The sequence below is a fragment of the Zootoca vivipara genome, chromosome 9 (assembly GCF_965207765.1).
Source record: "Zootoca vivipara chromosome 9, rZooViv2.hap1.1, whole genome shotgun sequence".
Taxonomy (NCBI): Eukaryota; Metazoa; Chordata; class Lepidosauria; order Squamata; family Lacertidae; genus Zootoca; species Zootoca vivipara.
In genome coordinates, this window is record NC_142592.1 from 49,806,113 (window position 1) to 49,819,769 (window position 13,657).

The following is a 13,657-nucleotide window of genomic DNA, read 5'->3' on the forward strand; positions in this document are numbered from 1 at the left end:
CAAATTGAAGGGAATAAAAAAAAAACCATCAATTGGGTTTCAGGCAGATTGATGTTTGCTCCAATTCAGCAGTAAAGAGCAGGAATTCCTGGGGAAAGCAGAATGGCCAACAGGCCTGGGCTTAGAGAGCACAGAACAAACAGAAAACCTCTCAGGCTCATGCTTTCTAAACTAGAAGCAAATGGAAGTGTGGATGAGGCCATGCAACCAGATGTCTACTATTGACTGGGGAAAAGCAAGCGCTAATCAGAACCGGCATCAGGGGTTGGCATGGCTTGGCACCTGCCATGGGCCTCAGGGCTCGGTAGAGCCCCACCAGGGTCCTGATCCATATCACACACATACCCCGTAATTGTATAAATGGTGTCTTGTCTAGTTTGTCCCTGAAGCAACCCAGTGCAGTTGTGGCTGAGGCACAAATGCTCACTGCTCATGAGTCATTAGCCATTGCATGTAGAGTGTCTCCTGCCCTGGCCCAAATAGTGGTGGGTCAGTGCCAGAGCAGTCCTTACACAGTACTGTGGAGAAACTGCCTCATACTCTGAAAGGCAACCCAATGTACTTTTGGGAGGCTTTCTTGTTCTTTCTAGAAGAACAACAAACCTTACCATTTGTAAGAAGAGCTACTTACCATTCTGTTAGTAAAGTTTCCAAAATCATCCTTCAAGATACGCTTGATCATCTCTGGCTCAGATACCACAATGTACATACGGCGACCCATGTAATACCTGCACGCGAAATGGAGAATTGTATTACGTTTATTTGGATCAAAATGTATTGGAACTAGCAAATTGGTTGCACATTTCCACTCGTCGCCTGTAATAGATCTTTCTGAGGATGGTGACAGCCTACAAGTTAAAAGCTATTCTGTTGTACTCGAGTCATAGGATCTTCCGGTGTCGTCATGATGAATCCAGTTATTTAACAGGAAGGTGTTGAGTTTGTGGGAGGGAGGAGGGGATAAGGATGAAAACAGAAAACTCACTGAAGCACAAATGAATTAAAAATATACAGGTAAAACCAGTGAAATTGCTTTTATGCAAGGTTCGATCTTCATTTGAGGAAAGATGTATTGGGGGGAACTCAAAAACATAAGGCAGCAAGCCCTCTCTTTCACCTCCAACGATGACCGCTTCTCCAATTTCTCTGTTATGTGCATTTACATTTTCCCTTCCCTTAACAGAAAATTAAAAAGAAACTGAGATGTAGAAAGCGGGGTTTTTTTGGGGGGGGGGGAATCCAGACAGAGTCTTCATGAACTTGACTTTTTGGGAGAGTGTTTTCTTGGTGATTCCCCACTCCCCTCTGCATTTCCCCCCACCCCACCCCCAAAATTGTTTCAGAAGGTTCGGGGACCCTCCTGCAGATTTAGCAGTAGGAAAAGGGGAGGGAAGCCTCAGAAGAGGGGTGGGTGCTGGGAAATTCTTCCTTCCCCTTACCGTCAACTAACCCACACCACTGGATCCAAGTTCAGACGTTCATATATATATATTCTGTAATTTCAAATAAGTGTCATTCCAAACCAGTTTGTTGCAAAGTAGTATTCAATTTATTTATTTGTTTGTTTGTTTGTTTGTTCCCCCCCCCAAGCAGCACAAGACACTTCTGCTGCAATTAAGAAGTTTTATTTATTTATATCCTGCTCTTCAACAGGCTCATATATACTGATTCTTTCTCTCCCCCCCCCTCCCCTCCCCACATGTATCACTGCCTTTAGGAAACACACCATGTTTCTGTAGGATTGTAAGATATGGATTTGAGTGTGAATTAATGACTATACAATAAATAAGTAAGTAATTCTGGATCAATAACTTAATACATAATCACAGTGAAGAAGCTCTTGGGGGAATGCTTATTAATGATGTTGGACTGGAAGAAGACTATGGTTGACTCTTATTCATAATAATAATAATAATAATATATATATATATATATATATATATATATATATATATATATGTATGTAAAAAAGGCGAAACTGTGGGCTCTACTTTTCTCAGTAACCGCTTGACCGATTGTCCTGAAATTTTGACACAACGGTCCATGCCACTACCCGAGTGTTTGCAGAACCTCAGATGCCTCACATCTCATACCTGCACGGGTAAAAACCTGCTTTTCCACAAACTTAAACAGCACCCTCAAGTGGTGTTATTCCCTCAGCTCCTCCTACACCCCCTCCCTCCCCATGGAGTCTACGCCACACCCACAAACCCCGCCTCTGCCACGAGATCCAAGACTCTCGGATATCCATCCACCAGAGGTGTCCAAGATCTCATCAGAGACACCCAACACCAGCGTCTTGACCTCCTACCAGCATCCTTGAAGTATACCTTTCCCTCTCACACTCCATCCATCGTCCTAACACGTCCTCGGATCCTCTCCTCCCAACTTCCATACCTTTCCCTCACATACTCCCCACACCGTCCTGCGATCCTCTCCACCACAGTCCTCCTATTCGTTCCCTCTCACCGTCCTCCGTTCCCTCTCACAATCACACACACCCCCACAGGCTGCCCTCCTAACCAGCGTCCTCCGATCCTCTCCAGCAGCTTCCTCCGAACCGTTCCCTCGCACTGTCCTCCGATCCATTCCCTCTCACAATCACACCCCACGGAACGCACCCCCGCCGATCCCTCCCTCTCCCACGACCCCCTCCCACCCAGAGAAAACCCACTCCACACCCCACCCCACGGATCCCGCCCCCACCCGATCCTGCTGTACACAGCCCACGAGACGCACACCCACCAGGAAACCAGGCCGATCTATAGACCATGCTGCCGCCCGAGACCCCCGCTGCCCACGGACCCAGGCTACTCCACAGGCCGTTCCGCAGACAAAAAAATCCAAGCCCTCTCCACACACCCTCACCAACTTCTTACATCCCACCTTCACCACTACCCCCCCCCAAAAAAAATTCCCCACCAAATAACCACAAGACAAAAATAAATACCATCCTTCAAAACGTCATATGATATGCCGATCACGGAGAGGGGGGGGGACAAACAGAATAGATCATGGATTGGGACATGGTGGGGGCAGTCACAGGGATTAGCCACAACAACACGCCACACCCACAAACCCCGCCTCTGCCTTGAGATCCTGTAAAACAGGGGGACTCTGAGGCTCAGGGGGATCTGAAGGGGGGCTAAGGTTTTTAATAGAGGGTGAATTGAATGGGGTGGGGTGGGGTGGAGGAGAGGCAGAAAGAAGAGCTAATTTGTCAGTGGCTGGGGGGCGAAATCTGGACAGTTCTGCCAGGGGCACAAGATCACCTTGCTACCTTGCCGATTCTGAAAGGCCTTAATAAAATCTTTTTTAAGAATGCAAACCAAAAAAAAGGACACACAGCATGTTTCATGGCTGAGGAAATATTTTGGGACCCTTCATCTCTCTCTCTCTCTCTCTCTCTCTCTCTCTCTCTCTCTCCATAACCATAAAAGCATAGAAAGAGCCTGCTGTATCAGGCCAATGGCCCATCTATTTCAGCACCCAGTGATCTCACATTGTCATTCCACATACCGAACCAGCCAATCGGCCAGCGAAGAGATTTATCTGAGGTATAACCACGTATAGTGTGAAACATAGGAGGGAATGGTTGTTTTGGACACCTGGAACTCTTCGTGGTAGAAGATGCAAGGGCATTGAGATCTGCACTGCTGTGGCCGAGATCTATGAAAGACCATTCAGTTAAAACACACACACACACACACACACACACACACACACACACACACACGTGTGTCAAATTAAACGGTAGTGCAAGGAGGATGCAGAAATTGTTCTAATTTAGGGCGATAGCCCAAAACTGTTGTGATATATAAAAGCAACAGTGTTATACAGAGCTTTAAGTCTAAAAAGCCAGAGGGGCCTATGAGCTCACCAGTTCTCACTAGAGGGAGCCAAAGAGATTTTGTTCCCACAAACCAGATTGCTGGGTAAGCTTTCTTGTGGGTAAAGCACTTGATACTATTGAGGGCCTCAAATAGATGTAGCTTTATCACACAAACTCCCAACTGTCCCTATTTACCAGGGAGAGTACCAAACAGGTGCTCTGAGGCTCCTCCCCCCCCCATATCCTTATACTGTACCTGTCCCTCCCTGGGTGACCACTATTCATATTTTTGCCATTTGGCAATCCTTCTCAATATTTAGTGCAGCTTGCTCCAGCGGTCATTCCTCAAGGCCGAAGTTCCTTCCTCAGGGTCGTCCTGAAGCTAAAACCTCCGCCTAAGGAGGGCTTACACCTTGTTTTTGATGCCAGCGCGTGTGATCGAACACACCAGTGCCAGGAACAGCCTGCCAGGCCTCATGCAGATGCATATTTTGAACAGCTAAATAACCTATTTTAAGGCAATTGTGTTTTTCCTAATATATCTTTAAACAAAAGTTAAAGCAGCCTCTGATAATTTAAAATTGGAGGCAGGTAGGCAGGAGCAGACTTCATGAGTACACCAGGCTAGGCCAACCTTGTGCCATCCAGATGTTGTTGGACTACAACTCCCATCAGCTCCAGCATTGGCTAGGGTTGGCAAGAGTTGTGGTCTAACCACATCTGGAAACCACCAGGCTTGCAAAAGGTGTTGTACATCATACAAAAGACACAGGAGATCTTTAGAAATGTGTGTGACATGAGGGGGCGGGGAAGGTTTGGTATGAGAACTAGGGCATTAAGAGTATGTCCCTACTACAGTGGTGTCCAAACTTTTTTCAAAGAGGGCCAGATTTGATGAAGTGAAGGGCCATGGGGGCCAAACAAAGTTGTTGAGCTTTTTTTAGAACTGCCACAGGGGCCGGATTAAACCAACCGGTGGGCCGGATTAGGCCCCCAAAACGGACTTTGGACATGCCTGCCCTACTATCATCTGTGAAATATTAGAGGGAATGTTATTATTGAAAAAAAACTGTGTATGTTTTAATGTTTTCAATAATGTTTCAAAGGTAGCCCAGAGGCTTCAGGCAACGTATTACACTGGATCGCTGGATAAGTAAGGAAATCTCATTTTAATAAAATTTTATTAAGATTTTCCATTTAGTTCCTTTATTCTAGAAAATCAGTTGCTGTTTTCATGCAGCAGTGACATATGCTACAGTTCGGCCTTTCCCAGTTTGTGCTCAATTCAAAAGCTCTTTTCCCAAACCTTCACTTTTAGGAGGATTCGGTGGGCTGGAGCTGGGGGTGGACACCTCAGGGGTCAGAACCGAATGTGCTGCCCCTGCTAGAGTTCCTGCCTTTTTCTCTCTCCCCTCATTGCAAGCTGATGGAGACACTGCTCTCTCCATTGACTTGCATCTACATAGGTGTCCAGATGCATGGTATGAACATAGCTGCTATATATACCGGTAATTGTTTTAGCAAGTGAGGGGCAGACATTTGGGACGCAATGCATTGCCAAAGGCCACTTATTGGGAATGTGGTAAAATATGAATTGGGTGCTTCCTTATCCACAGGCCCGCCTCTTCACTGCACTACTACACAAATTCTCCTTTGCATATTGTGTAATGTTTCGGATATTTTCCTGCCTCTGGTGTGCATAAAGGGCATTGACCACTTTGCAAGCAATCACTTTTTAAAAAACCGTCTCCCTTTTGCATTAGATTGTGACTCACCTGTGCTAGGTCCCAAACTTGCAAGCAATGGCCTTTCTAACATCTCCTGTCATTCATCAACACACAATTAAAGGCCAAAGCTTTAGACAATGTGCATTAACACAGTAGGATGGTCTCCATTCAGATTTCGCTTCGCTTCACAGGACAAGTACTACATAAAGGGCTGTTTTTGTTCAACATGGCATCTGTGTGGGAAAACACCTGTGCCCCATTCACTCCGTTTACAGCCGGTCCATCAACTTGCAGAAGGGCTTTGATCTGCCTATCTGTTATCAGCTCTATGCCGAATTCAAACACACTGCTTGGATAATAATGGAAAGAAAAACGGGGAGGGGGGATGCAGAGGGGGATTGGAAACAAGGCTTTGCTTTATTTCTATAGTACGTAGATGCCTGGTAAAGCCAAGCAGAGATCATCTGAAAACCCAAATGCAATGGAAAATGATATTATCTTTTATCTGGCTAAGAGAGAAGGAAACTACACTAAGAAAAGCAAGGGTGGGTGTCTATTAAAAGACTGCGGGATATAAACATGCTGAAGGAAAATGCTACTTTCTTAAGTGCCATTCATTTCTAAAGAAAACAGAGGAACAGCCTAAGCCATTCTGTTCCCTATTTTTAGATACGTTCATTGACAGCAGGTAGGTAAAAAACACAGAGAAAGTAAAGCACAAATGTTTACTCATTTAAAAATAGATACCATGCCATCACCACTTGCTTAATTATTTCAGGGGTCAGCAAAATGACCTGCTGCAAATAAAACCCAGGTCCACTTGTAATGCATAATGTTGACTCTTCGGCACAAAAACGGTGTGTGACGCACAGCCCAGATGCAGTTCTTACAAAAACAGCGGTTCTGTACCTGAGGTGTTTGTGTGCATCTTAAAAAGAACAGCACAGTTGCATGCTTATTTTAATGTCAGTATTTGCATTCTCCAGTAGGTTTCCAAGATTGTTACATAGACAAAGACTCCATTTCAGAATTCAGGAGGTGGGCTTGGGGGCAGAAAGGTTTTCTTAGCAAATGATAAATGGCCATTCTTGGATACATTCAAAATTAGACAGAAAAGAGGAAGTGTATTTTAAGGGCACTCGCTATTATTTTTAGTAACTCAATAAATATAGCAACATAAAGCAACAAAAGCTGGTCGCTTCCTTTTTAAAAAGTGAAGTGCACTGTATCTTTGGTATGTCTATTTAACACCTAGTGTCATCCAATTGTTCGTAATGATAGTTAACTCAGTGTAAAATAACATGTGGGTTGCATTAGCTCACCTGGTTTATCACATTTCTGTCTTGTTTGCATCTAAAACAGGGATGAAGAGGGATCCACTCTTTACATAAAGTAAGAATTTGGGGGGGGTAGAGAGTGCAAGTCACCCCCTACCCCTGCCTTGCCTAACTCTACGGCTTTCAGCAATCTTCTCTCAGCCCATCTTGCTTCCAGTATTAGAGCCAGATTTGGGGGGGGGGGGCTGCTTAAAGGAACAGAGTGCAGTAGGACATGGCAGAGAAGGCGGCACTCCTCATTTTCCATATACCCTTTGCACATAAAAATAGACTTCCTCAACCCTACTTTATATGCCCTGTCACATCTAGTTTGGTCTTCGGTGTGTAGAAACACTAAGCTGCCCAGAAAATATAGGTGCTTGTCACCTTGTCAACAAGATGGCATCCTAGAAACCTGTGTGCTACAGTGATATGGACAACTGGGGCACCATGTTTTAATTACGCCTTACGCATAGCTGCCAAGTCTCCCGCTGAAAAATGCGGGATCAGCAGCGGCGCGGCACCGGAAGTCGCTTCTACGCATGTCCGGACATGCGTAGAAGCGACTTCCGGTGCCACGCTACCCATGTATGGGCACCAGAAATTGGGCGCCGCCGGCACCGGAAGTTGCTTCTACGCATGTCCGGACATGCATAGAAGCAACGTCCGGTGCCGCTCTACCCGATTTTCGGTGCCCAGGCATGGGCGGAGCGGCACCGGAAGTCTATGCATGTCCGGACATGCATAGAAGCGACTTCCGGTGCCGCGCTACCCATGTCTGGGCACCGGAAATCGGGCGCCGCCAGGACCCAAAATGGAGCCTCCCTGGCAGGTAGGAAATCCGGGGGATTTACGGGATTTTTCCCAATCCGGGCTGCCAGCGGGAAACGGGTTTCCCGTGAAAACCGGGAGACTTGGCAGCTATGGCCTTACGTCATACTCCTTGGAATGGGAAACTCTACATAAACCTTCCAGCATTTCCTCTGGGACTCATTTCGAGGTTTGTTAGATCAATCTGTTATCATTTATTTGGATGATGTTATTATACTTTCTGGCATTTCAGGGACCAATGAGCTCCATGTCTGTCAGATCTATTAGGAAAAACAACAACCGGAGAAATAGCACGTTAAAGTATGAATTTCCGTGCAAGGCCATTGTATGTTTAGGCAGTTTACCTGTCCTGAGAAGCCAACCTGGGCCAGATGCAAAGGAGAACAGAGTTCCTGCCTCTTCTATACAGCTGTCAAAGATGCAGGACCCCTGTCCTCTTTCACACCAGGAGCATTTACTTTTTAAAGAGGTTATAGTACCTCCTCCAGCCCTTCCTACTCATTTGTTGTGTTAGCTTCTGCTGCAATCCTGAATGCATTTGATATCTCAGGAGCCAGAGCTTAGCATTTGAAGCATATTAAAATGGCCAGATTGCAAATCAAGAAACGGCAAATGGCATGCAGCAGACTATTTAGGACATACCAGTACATACCCTTGCCCCTCATTTTGTAATGAACAAAAAGCGGCAGTCTTATAAAAAGCCATTTTTTCCTGCAGCACGATGCCCATGCAGCTTGATACTATGCATGCGTAAGTCCCACTGAGATCAAGACGGCTTACTCCAAAGTAAGAATGCATAAAACTGAGTGTATGGGTATTTAGGAGCAGATGAGCTCCCCAGGTTTAACCATGCCGGCTTAATAGTGTTCATATGTTAGATTTGGACATACTATATAGAAACAGTAACGACCGGGGGAAGTCTGGAAAAATAATAATCCCATTTATCCAGTCCTCTCTCCTGTTCTTTTCCTTCCTTCCTGGTAATGAAATCAGACAAGGCTGCAACAGTTTTACATGAGATTACACACAGCAGCCATAGCTGCCAAGTTTTCCCTTTTCTCGCGAGGAAGCCTATTCAGCATAAGGGAAAATCCCTTTAAAAAAGGGATAACTTGGCAGCTATGACAGCAGCTATTCTTTCAACTCTCTGCTGTAAATGTCACACTCAAGTGTTCCATACACTATATGCATCAGCAAACTTTTCACTACATCATTTCCTCCATAAACTCTAGCCTTGAAAGTGCTGCCTACTGTAAAAAAAAAAGGAAAAAGTCTCTATGCCATTCCACATTCCCATTCTGTACAAAAAAAAATGTCTTATAGTGAGCTGCATAAAAAGCATTGATAAAAGAGAAGTTTAAGGAGTTTAAGTACAGGGCATTGCTAAAGCAAATCCTCAATAAATGCTACATTTACAGTTTCTCCAAAAACAGTTTCCCCCCAAAGGGCCCTTAAAAACAACAACCCTGCTTCTCTTAAGGGTCAGCAAGCAAGCGACCGCCTGGCATACGAGAGCTGCTAATTCAAGGACACTGACACACAGAGGGTTTTAATTGTTACTCCTCTGTAAGCTTCATGCAGAAATGCAACTGACTTTCCACTCTTTGGTGGGTTAAGTGTTTTTTTTTTAACGTGTATCTCCCATATGTTCCAAGTAGCTGTGTGGGCAGGAAAGCAAAATTGCACCATTTTAACAATGTGTTTGGATTTGTAAAATCACTTTTAAAATTTGCACTAGAATGCTTTTTTAAAAAATGCTATTGTGTAAAATATTTAAATATTTTTAATTTATGTAAGCCACACTGGGCTGTAAGTTTTACACTTGGTCATTTCGGCTCATACATCCACAACACAAGTGTCTCCAGTGCTTTTTTTCTTTTAAAAAATGTTTAGGGGTTCTCTCATTTTCCTATTCATATTGAAATACTGCCCCTCAATGAGGCCAAACTTTGTTGTTGTTGAGTCATTTAGTCATGTCCGACTCTTCGTGACCCCATGGACCAGAGCACGCCAGGCACTCCTGTCTTCCACTGCCTCCCGCAGTTTGGTCAGACTCATGTTCATAGCTTTGAGAACACTATCCAACCATCTCGTCCTCTGTCGTCCCCTTCTCGTGCCCTCCATCTTTCCCAACATCAGGGTCTTTTCCAGGGAGTCTTCTCTTCTCATGAGGTGGCCAAAGTATTGGAGCCTCAGCTTCACGATCTGTCCTTCCAGTAAGCACTCAGGGCTGATTTTCTTCAGAATGGATAGGCTTGATCTTCTTGCAGTCCATGGGACTCTCAAGAGTCTCCTCCAGCACCAGAATTCAAAAGCATCAATTCTTCAGTGATCAGCCTTCTTTATGGGAAAACCATAGCGTTAACTATACAGACCTTTGTCGGCAAGGTGATGTCTCTGCTTTTTAAGATGCTATCTAGGTTTGTCATTGCTTTTCTCCCAAGAAACAGGCATCTTTTAATTTTGTGACTGCTGTCACCATTTGCAGTGATCATGGAACCCAAGAAAGTAAAATCTCTCACTGCCTCCATTTCTTCCCCTTCTATTTACCAGGAGGTGATGGGACCAGTGGCCATGAACTTGGTTTTTTTGATGTTGAGCTTCAGACCATATTTTGCGCTCTCCTCTTTCACCCTCATTAAGAGGTTCTTTAATTCCTCCTAACTTTTGCCATCTAAGAGGCCAAACTAAGATTCACAAAATGTTTAGGCGTATGCGTCCCCCTGCGTACCACCCTTTCATGTTCCATGCTTTTAGAAGCAGAAGAGGGTGAGCAAAAAAGGGAAGCCTGTCTGGCCTTTGGGAAGGCAGTGAAGACGACTCAGGAAAATCTTTTGTACCCTGGGGCTGCTTTTATTTTATTTTAAAATATATAATTCTTTTATAATGATGTTGCTTTCAATTTGTTTTTCTGCTAATTTTATATGTGCCCTCCTTGGTTGCACTTTTGTATTCTGTTGTATTTTCTCTGTGTTGTTGTTGTTTATCCACAAGCCACTTGGGGGTCCTTTTATGTTATTTATTTTTATTTCATAAAATTTATATACTGCTTGACTGTAAAAAACCTCAAGGTGGTTAAATAACCCCAAAGCGGTTTTACAAACCCAGCATGAATGTTGAAAAACGCTATTATTTTTATTTTATTTATTTAACGATAACAGGGGCTATATTAATAGAGGTTATTAAATTAAATTGCAAAATAATAAACATAGCTTTCCTCAATGTGCATACTGGCTTGTTGAGCCAAGAGTTATAAATCAAGTAGTATACAAGTAGTGAATTTATAGTAGTAAATTGTATATTACTTGTAAAGCATATGCTGCGAAAGCAGAAACCCCCAGTTTTTAATCCCTCACATCTCCAGTTAAGGCATCAGGTGATCCAAAATACATATCTCTGACTGGCAGCCTGGAAAGGCACTGCCAGTCAGAGTAGCCAATATGAGGTACATTGGACAAAAAGTCCAATAGGACTTTCCTGTGTTCCCATTACTCCGCACATAAAATCTATGCAGATGTGAAAAGCCCCTACTCTTCCACCCATTTTCACATTCAAGTTTCTATATGTGACGTGGGTTTTTTTTGAGAAACCAGGACTTTCCCTCCACAATATGGACAGTACCAGAACCACGTATGAATTGGCCAATATTCTTTAACACCCCAGTTTGATTTTGTGAATTGTCTCTGGGAGACTGTCAAAGAGCTAACCTCTACAACACAGTTGAAAAACATTTATTGGGATAAGACTATGAAATGCACCACTATCAACGACAGATTCAGAGGATGTAGGGCCTTAGGATCCCAAGGTTATATATACATTGGCTTCTTTTCAGCCTAACAAGTTGACATGATTACAAGTGAGCATTTGTCATATATGGCTGATGATTAGCTGAAGCAGTATTTCATTTCATTAATACACCATGAAAGCTGTTAATAGGATTGTGCTTCTTTACTACTCTATTTGGACAGGAATGTGATCCTAATAAGATACGAGGTCAGCTCCCCTGCTTGGGAGAGAATGAAACTGTCTGCAGTACTTTATCTTGGCAAACACTGGCAAGCAGAGGGTTTCTAAATGCTTTTCCCACCAAGCTGCTATTGTATTTGCCCACATTTTATTACCCATGCTTCGGCTGTGACATTTTCACTCAGTTGAACCGGAGTTTGTTTTGTCTGCATTTTTAAAAACATAGTGTATGCCTGACTGACCTCTCTGTGATATCGTGGCTGACATTCCTTGAGTGGTTCAGCCCATTACTATTATCAGTTTCTCAGTGGAACTGGGAATACAGAGCCATATTTCTTCAAGCTGTTATGAAGCTGCACTCTCCTTTTACAATTTCCAGAGGGGCAGCCGTGTCTATTGCCAACAAACATGGCAAAGAGCCCTGTGGCACCTTAAAGACGGACACATTTATTATGGTGTAAGCTTTCCTAGGCTATAGTCCACTTCATCTGGTGCATCTCCTCCTTTTACAGTTACAAAATCTAATCTGTGAACTCTCCACTCTTAGAAAAACTTAACTTGGGTCAACTGTACAACAGTAACTTACATTTCTGCATGGATGAAATTTCTTTGAAACAATGAGTCCCCCCCCCTGAGGATTTGATAATGCTGGGGGCTAAACAGAGCAAGGCATTCATTGTCTAAGAGTTAGGGACGTAGAAATCCCAAAACACACAGTATTTATAAAATGAAACCTCCCCTCTATTACTGATAGAATTCAAATTATGGGTTTAAAATGACAAAATATTAAATCTTCCCAAATATAGGGGTGCTTTAATATCATGTAGGTTCAGTGATTTACTTTCTGAACTGTTCCATGGAAAATTTCAGGGTACCCCTTCTGAAGTATGCATGTGTCCTTGAGGATCTGGAGCAGTAGAGTCTACCACACGTCTTGATATTCTGTTGTGTGCAGAGACAGAATACAAAATTAAAAATTTTGTGACTTAAGGAAATGCTTGAATGAGTATATTTCAGGGAGGAGGAAGAGGATCCTGGTGAGGGGTGCAGCTGGGAGTAGGTCACACAGGAGCAAGCTGGAGATGGGGAGGGAGAGGTTGTTGTAGACAATACTCACAGGGTGACAGAGGAGGATGACGGGGCAGGGGCCAGTGCACAGGAAGCCGAGCAGCGGGACCCCTCACCGGAGAAGCCCCCATCCCATGAACATGGCAGGTCTTAAGGCATAGGGAACAGTGAGCAGAGCACTCCCGGAAGCAGAGGCAGGCCAGAGTTTGCAGCCTGGTTCACTAGCTGGCCAGGTGGGGAAGGAGGCATGTGACTCCTCAGCTGGGGCAAGCTGAGAGCAGGTGAGGGTCACCTGCCTCATCAAGCCCAGATGCTGCAATCAGCACTCACAGTTATAAGGCGGCGGCAGAGCTGAGATACTATGTCTGCTCAATTGTCCATGTTGAGGGACCTCACCTGGGATTCTCCTTAGGTTTTGAGATTGGCTGCTGAACTACTACTTTGGCTTACTTGGACCGCATGGATTGGCTTCTGGACTTGGAACTTCATCTTGGCACCCTGTCTGCCAGGTAGGCCAGGGGATCAGGACAATACTGGACATTTTATTTCTGCAGAAGGAAACACTGTTCACACATTTTGTGTAAGGGAGCGCACAGTCTACAGTACACATGTACAATGATCAATTAATAGAATCAAGATAGAGGGGGGGTTTCAGCCGGAACTCGCCAAACCTCTTGAGTGGGCAGCACTGCCATTATAAGAAAAGGGAGGCGATCATGGTGAGGTCTGGCACCTCTTCTTCTAGAAAAGTAACAGAGACACCACCTTCCCGACAAAGGTCCGTATAGTTAAAGCTATGGTTTTCCCAGTAGTGATGTATGGAAGTGAGAGCTGGACCATAAAGAAGGCTGATCGCCGAAGAATTGATGCTTTTGAATTATGGTGCTGGAGAAGACTCTTGAGAGTCAAATGGACTG

At 44.3% G+C, this 13,657-nt stretch overlaps 1 protein-coding gene across 10 annotated transcripts in view; it reads right to left on the minus strand.

Annotated features, from left to right (window-relative positions):
• Positions 1–13,657, minus strand: part of TBXAS1 (thromboxane A synthase 1) — a 254,516-nt gene that overhangs the window by 144,656 nt on the left and 96,203 nt on the right. For all 10 annotated transcript variants that reach the window (XM_088652216.1, XM_035128282.3, XM_088652215.1 and 7 more), the window contains one exon: positions 632–728. In XM_088652216.1, the coding sequence (XP_088508342.1) occupies positions 632–728 (97 nt within the window). The remainder of the gene's footprint in view (positions 1–631; positions 729–13,657) is intronic.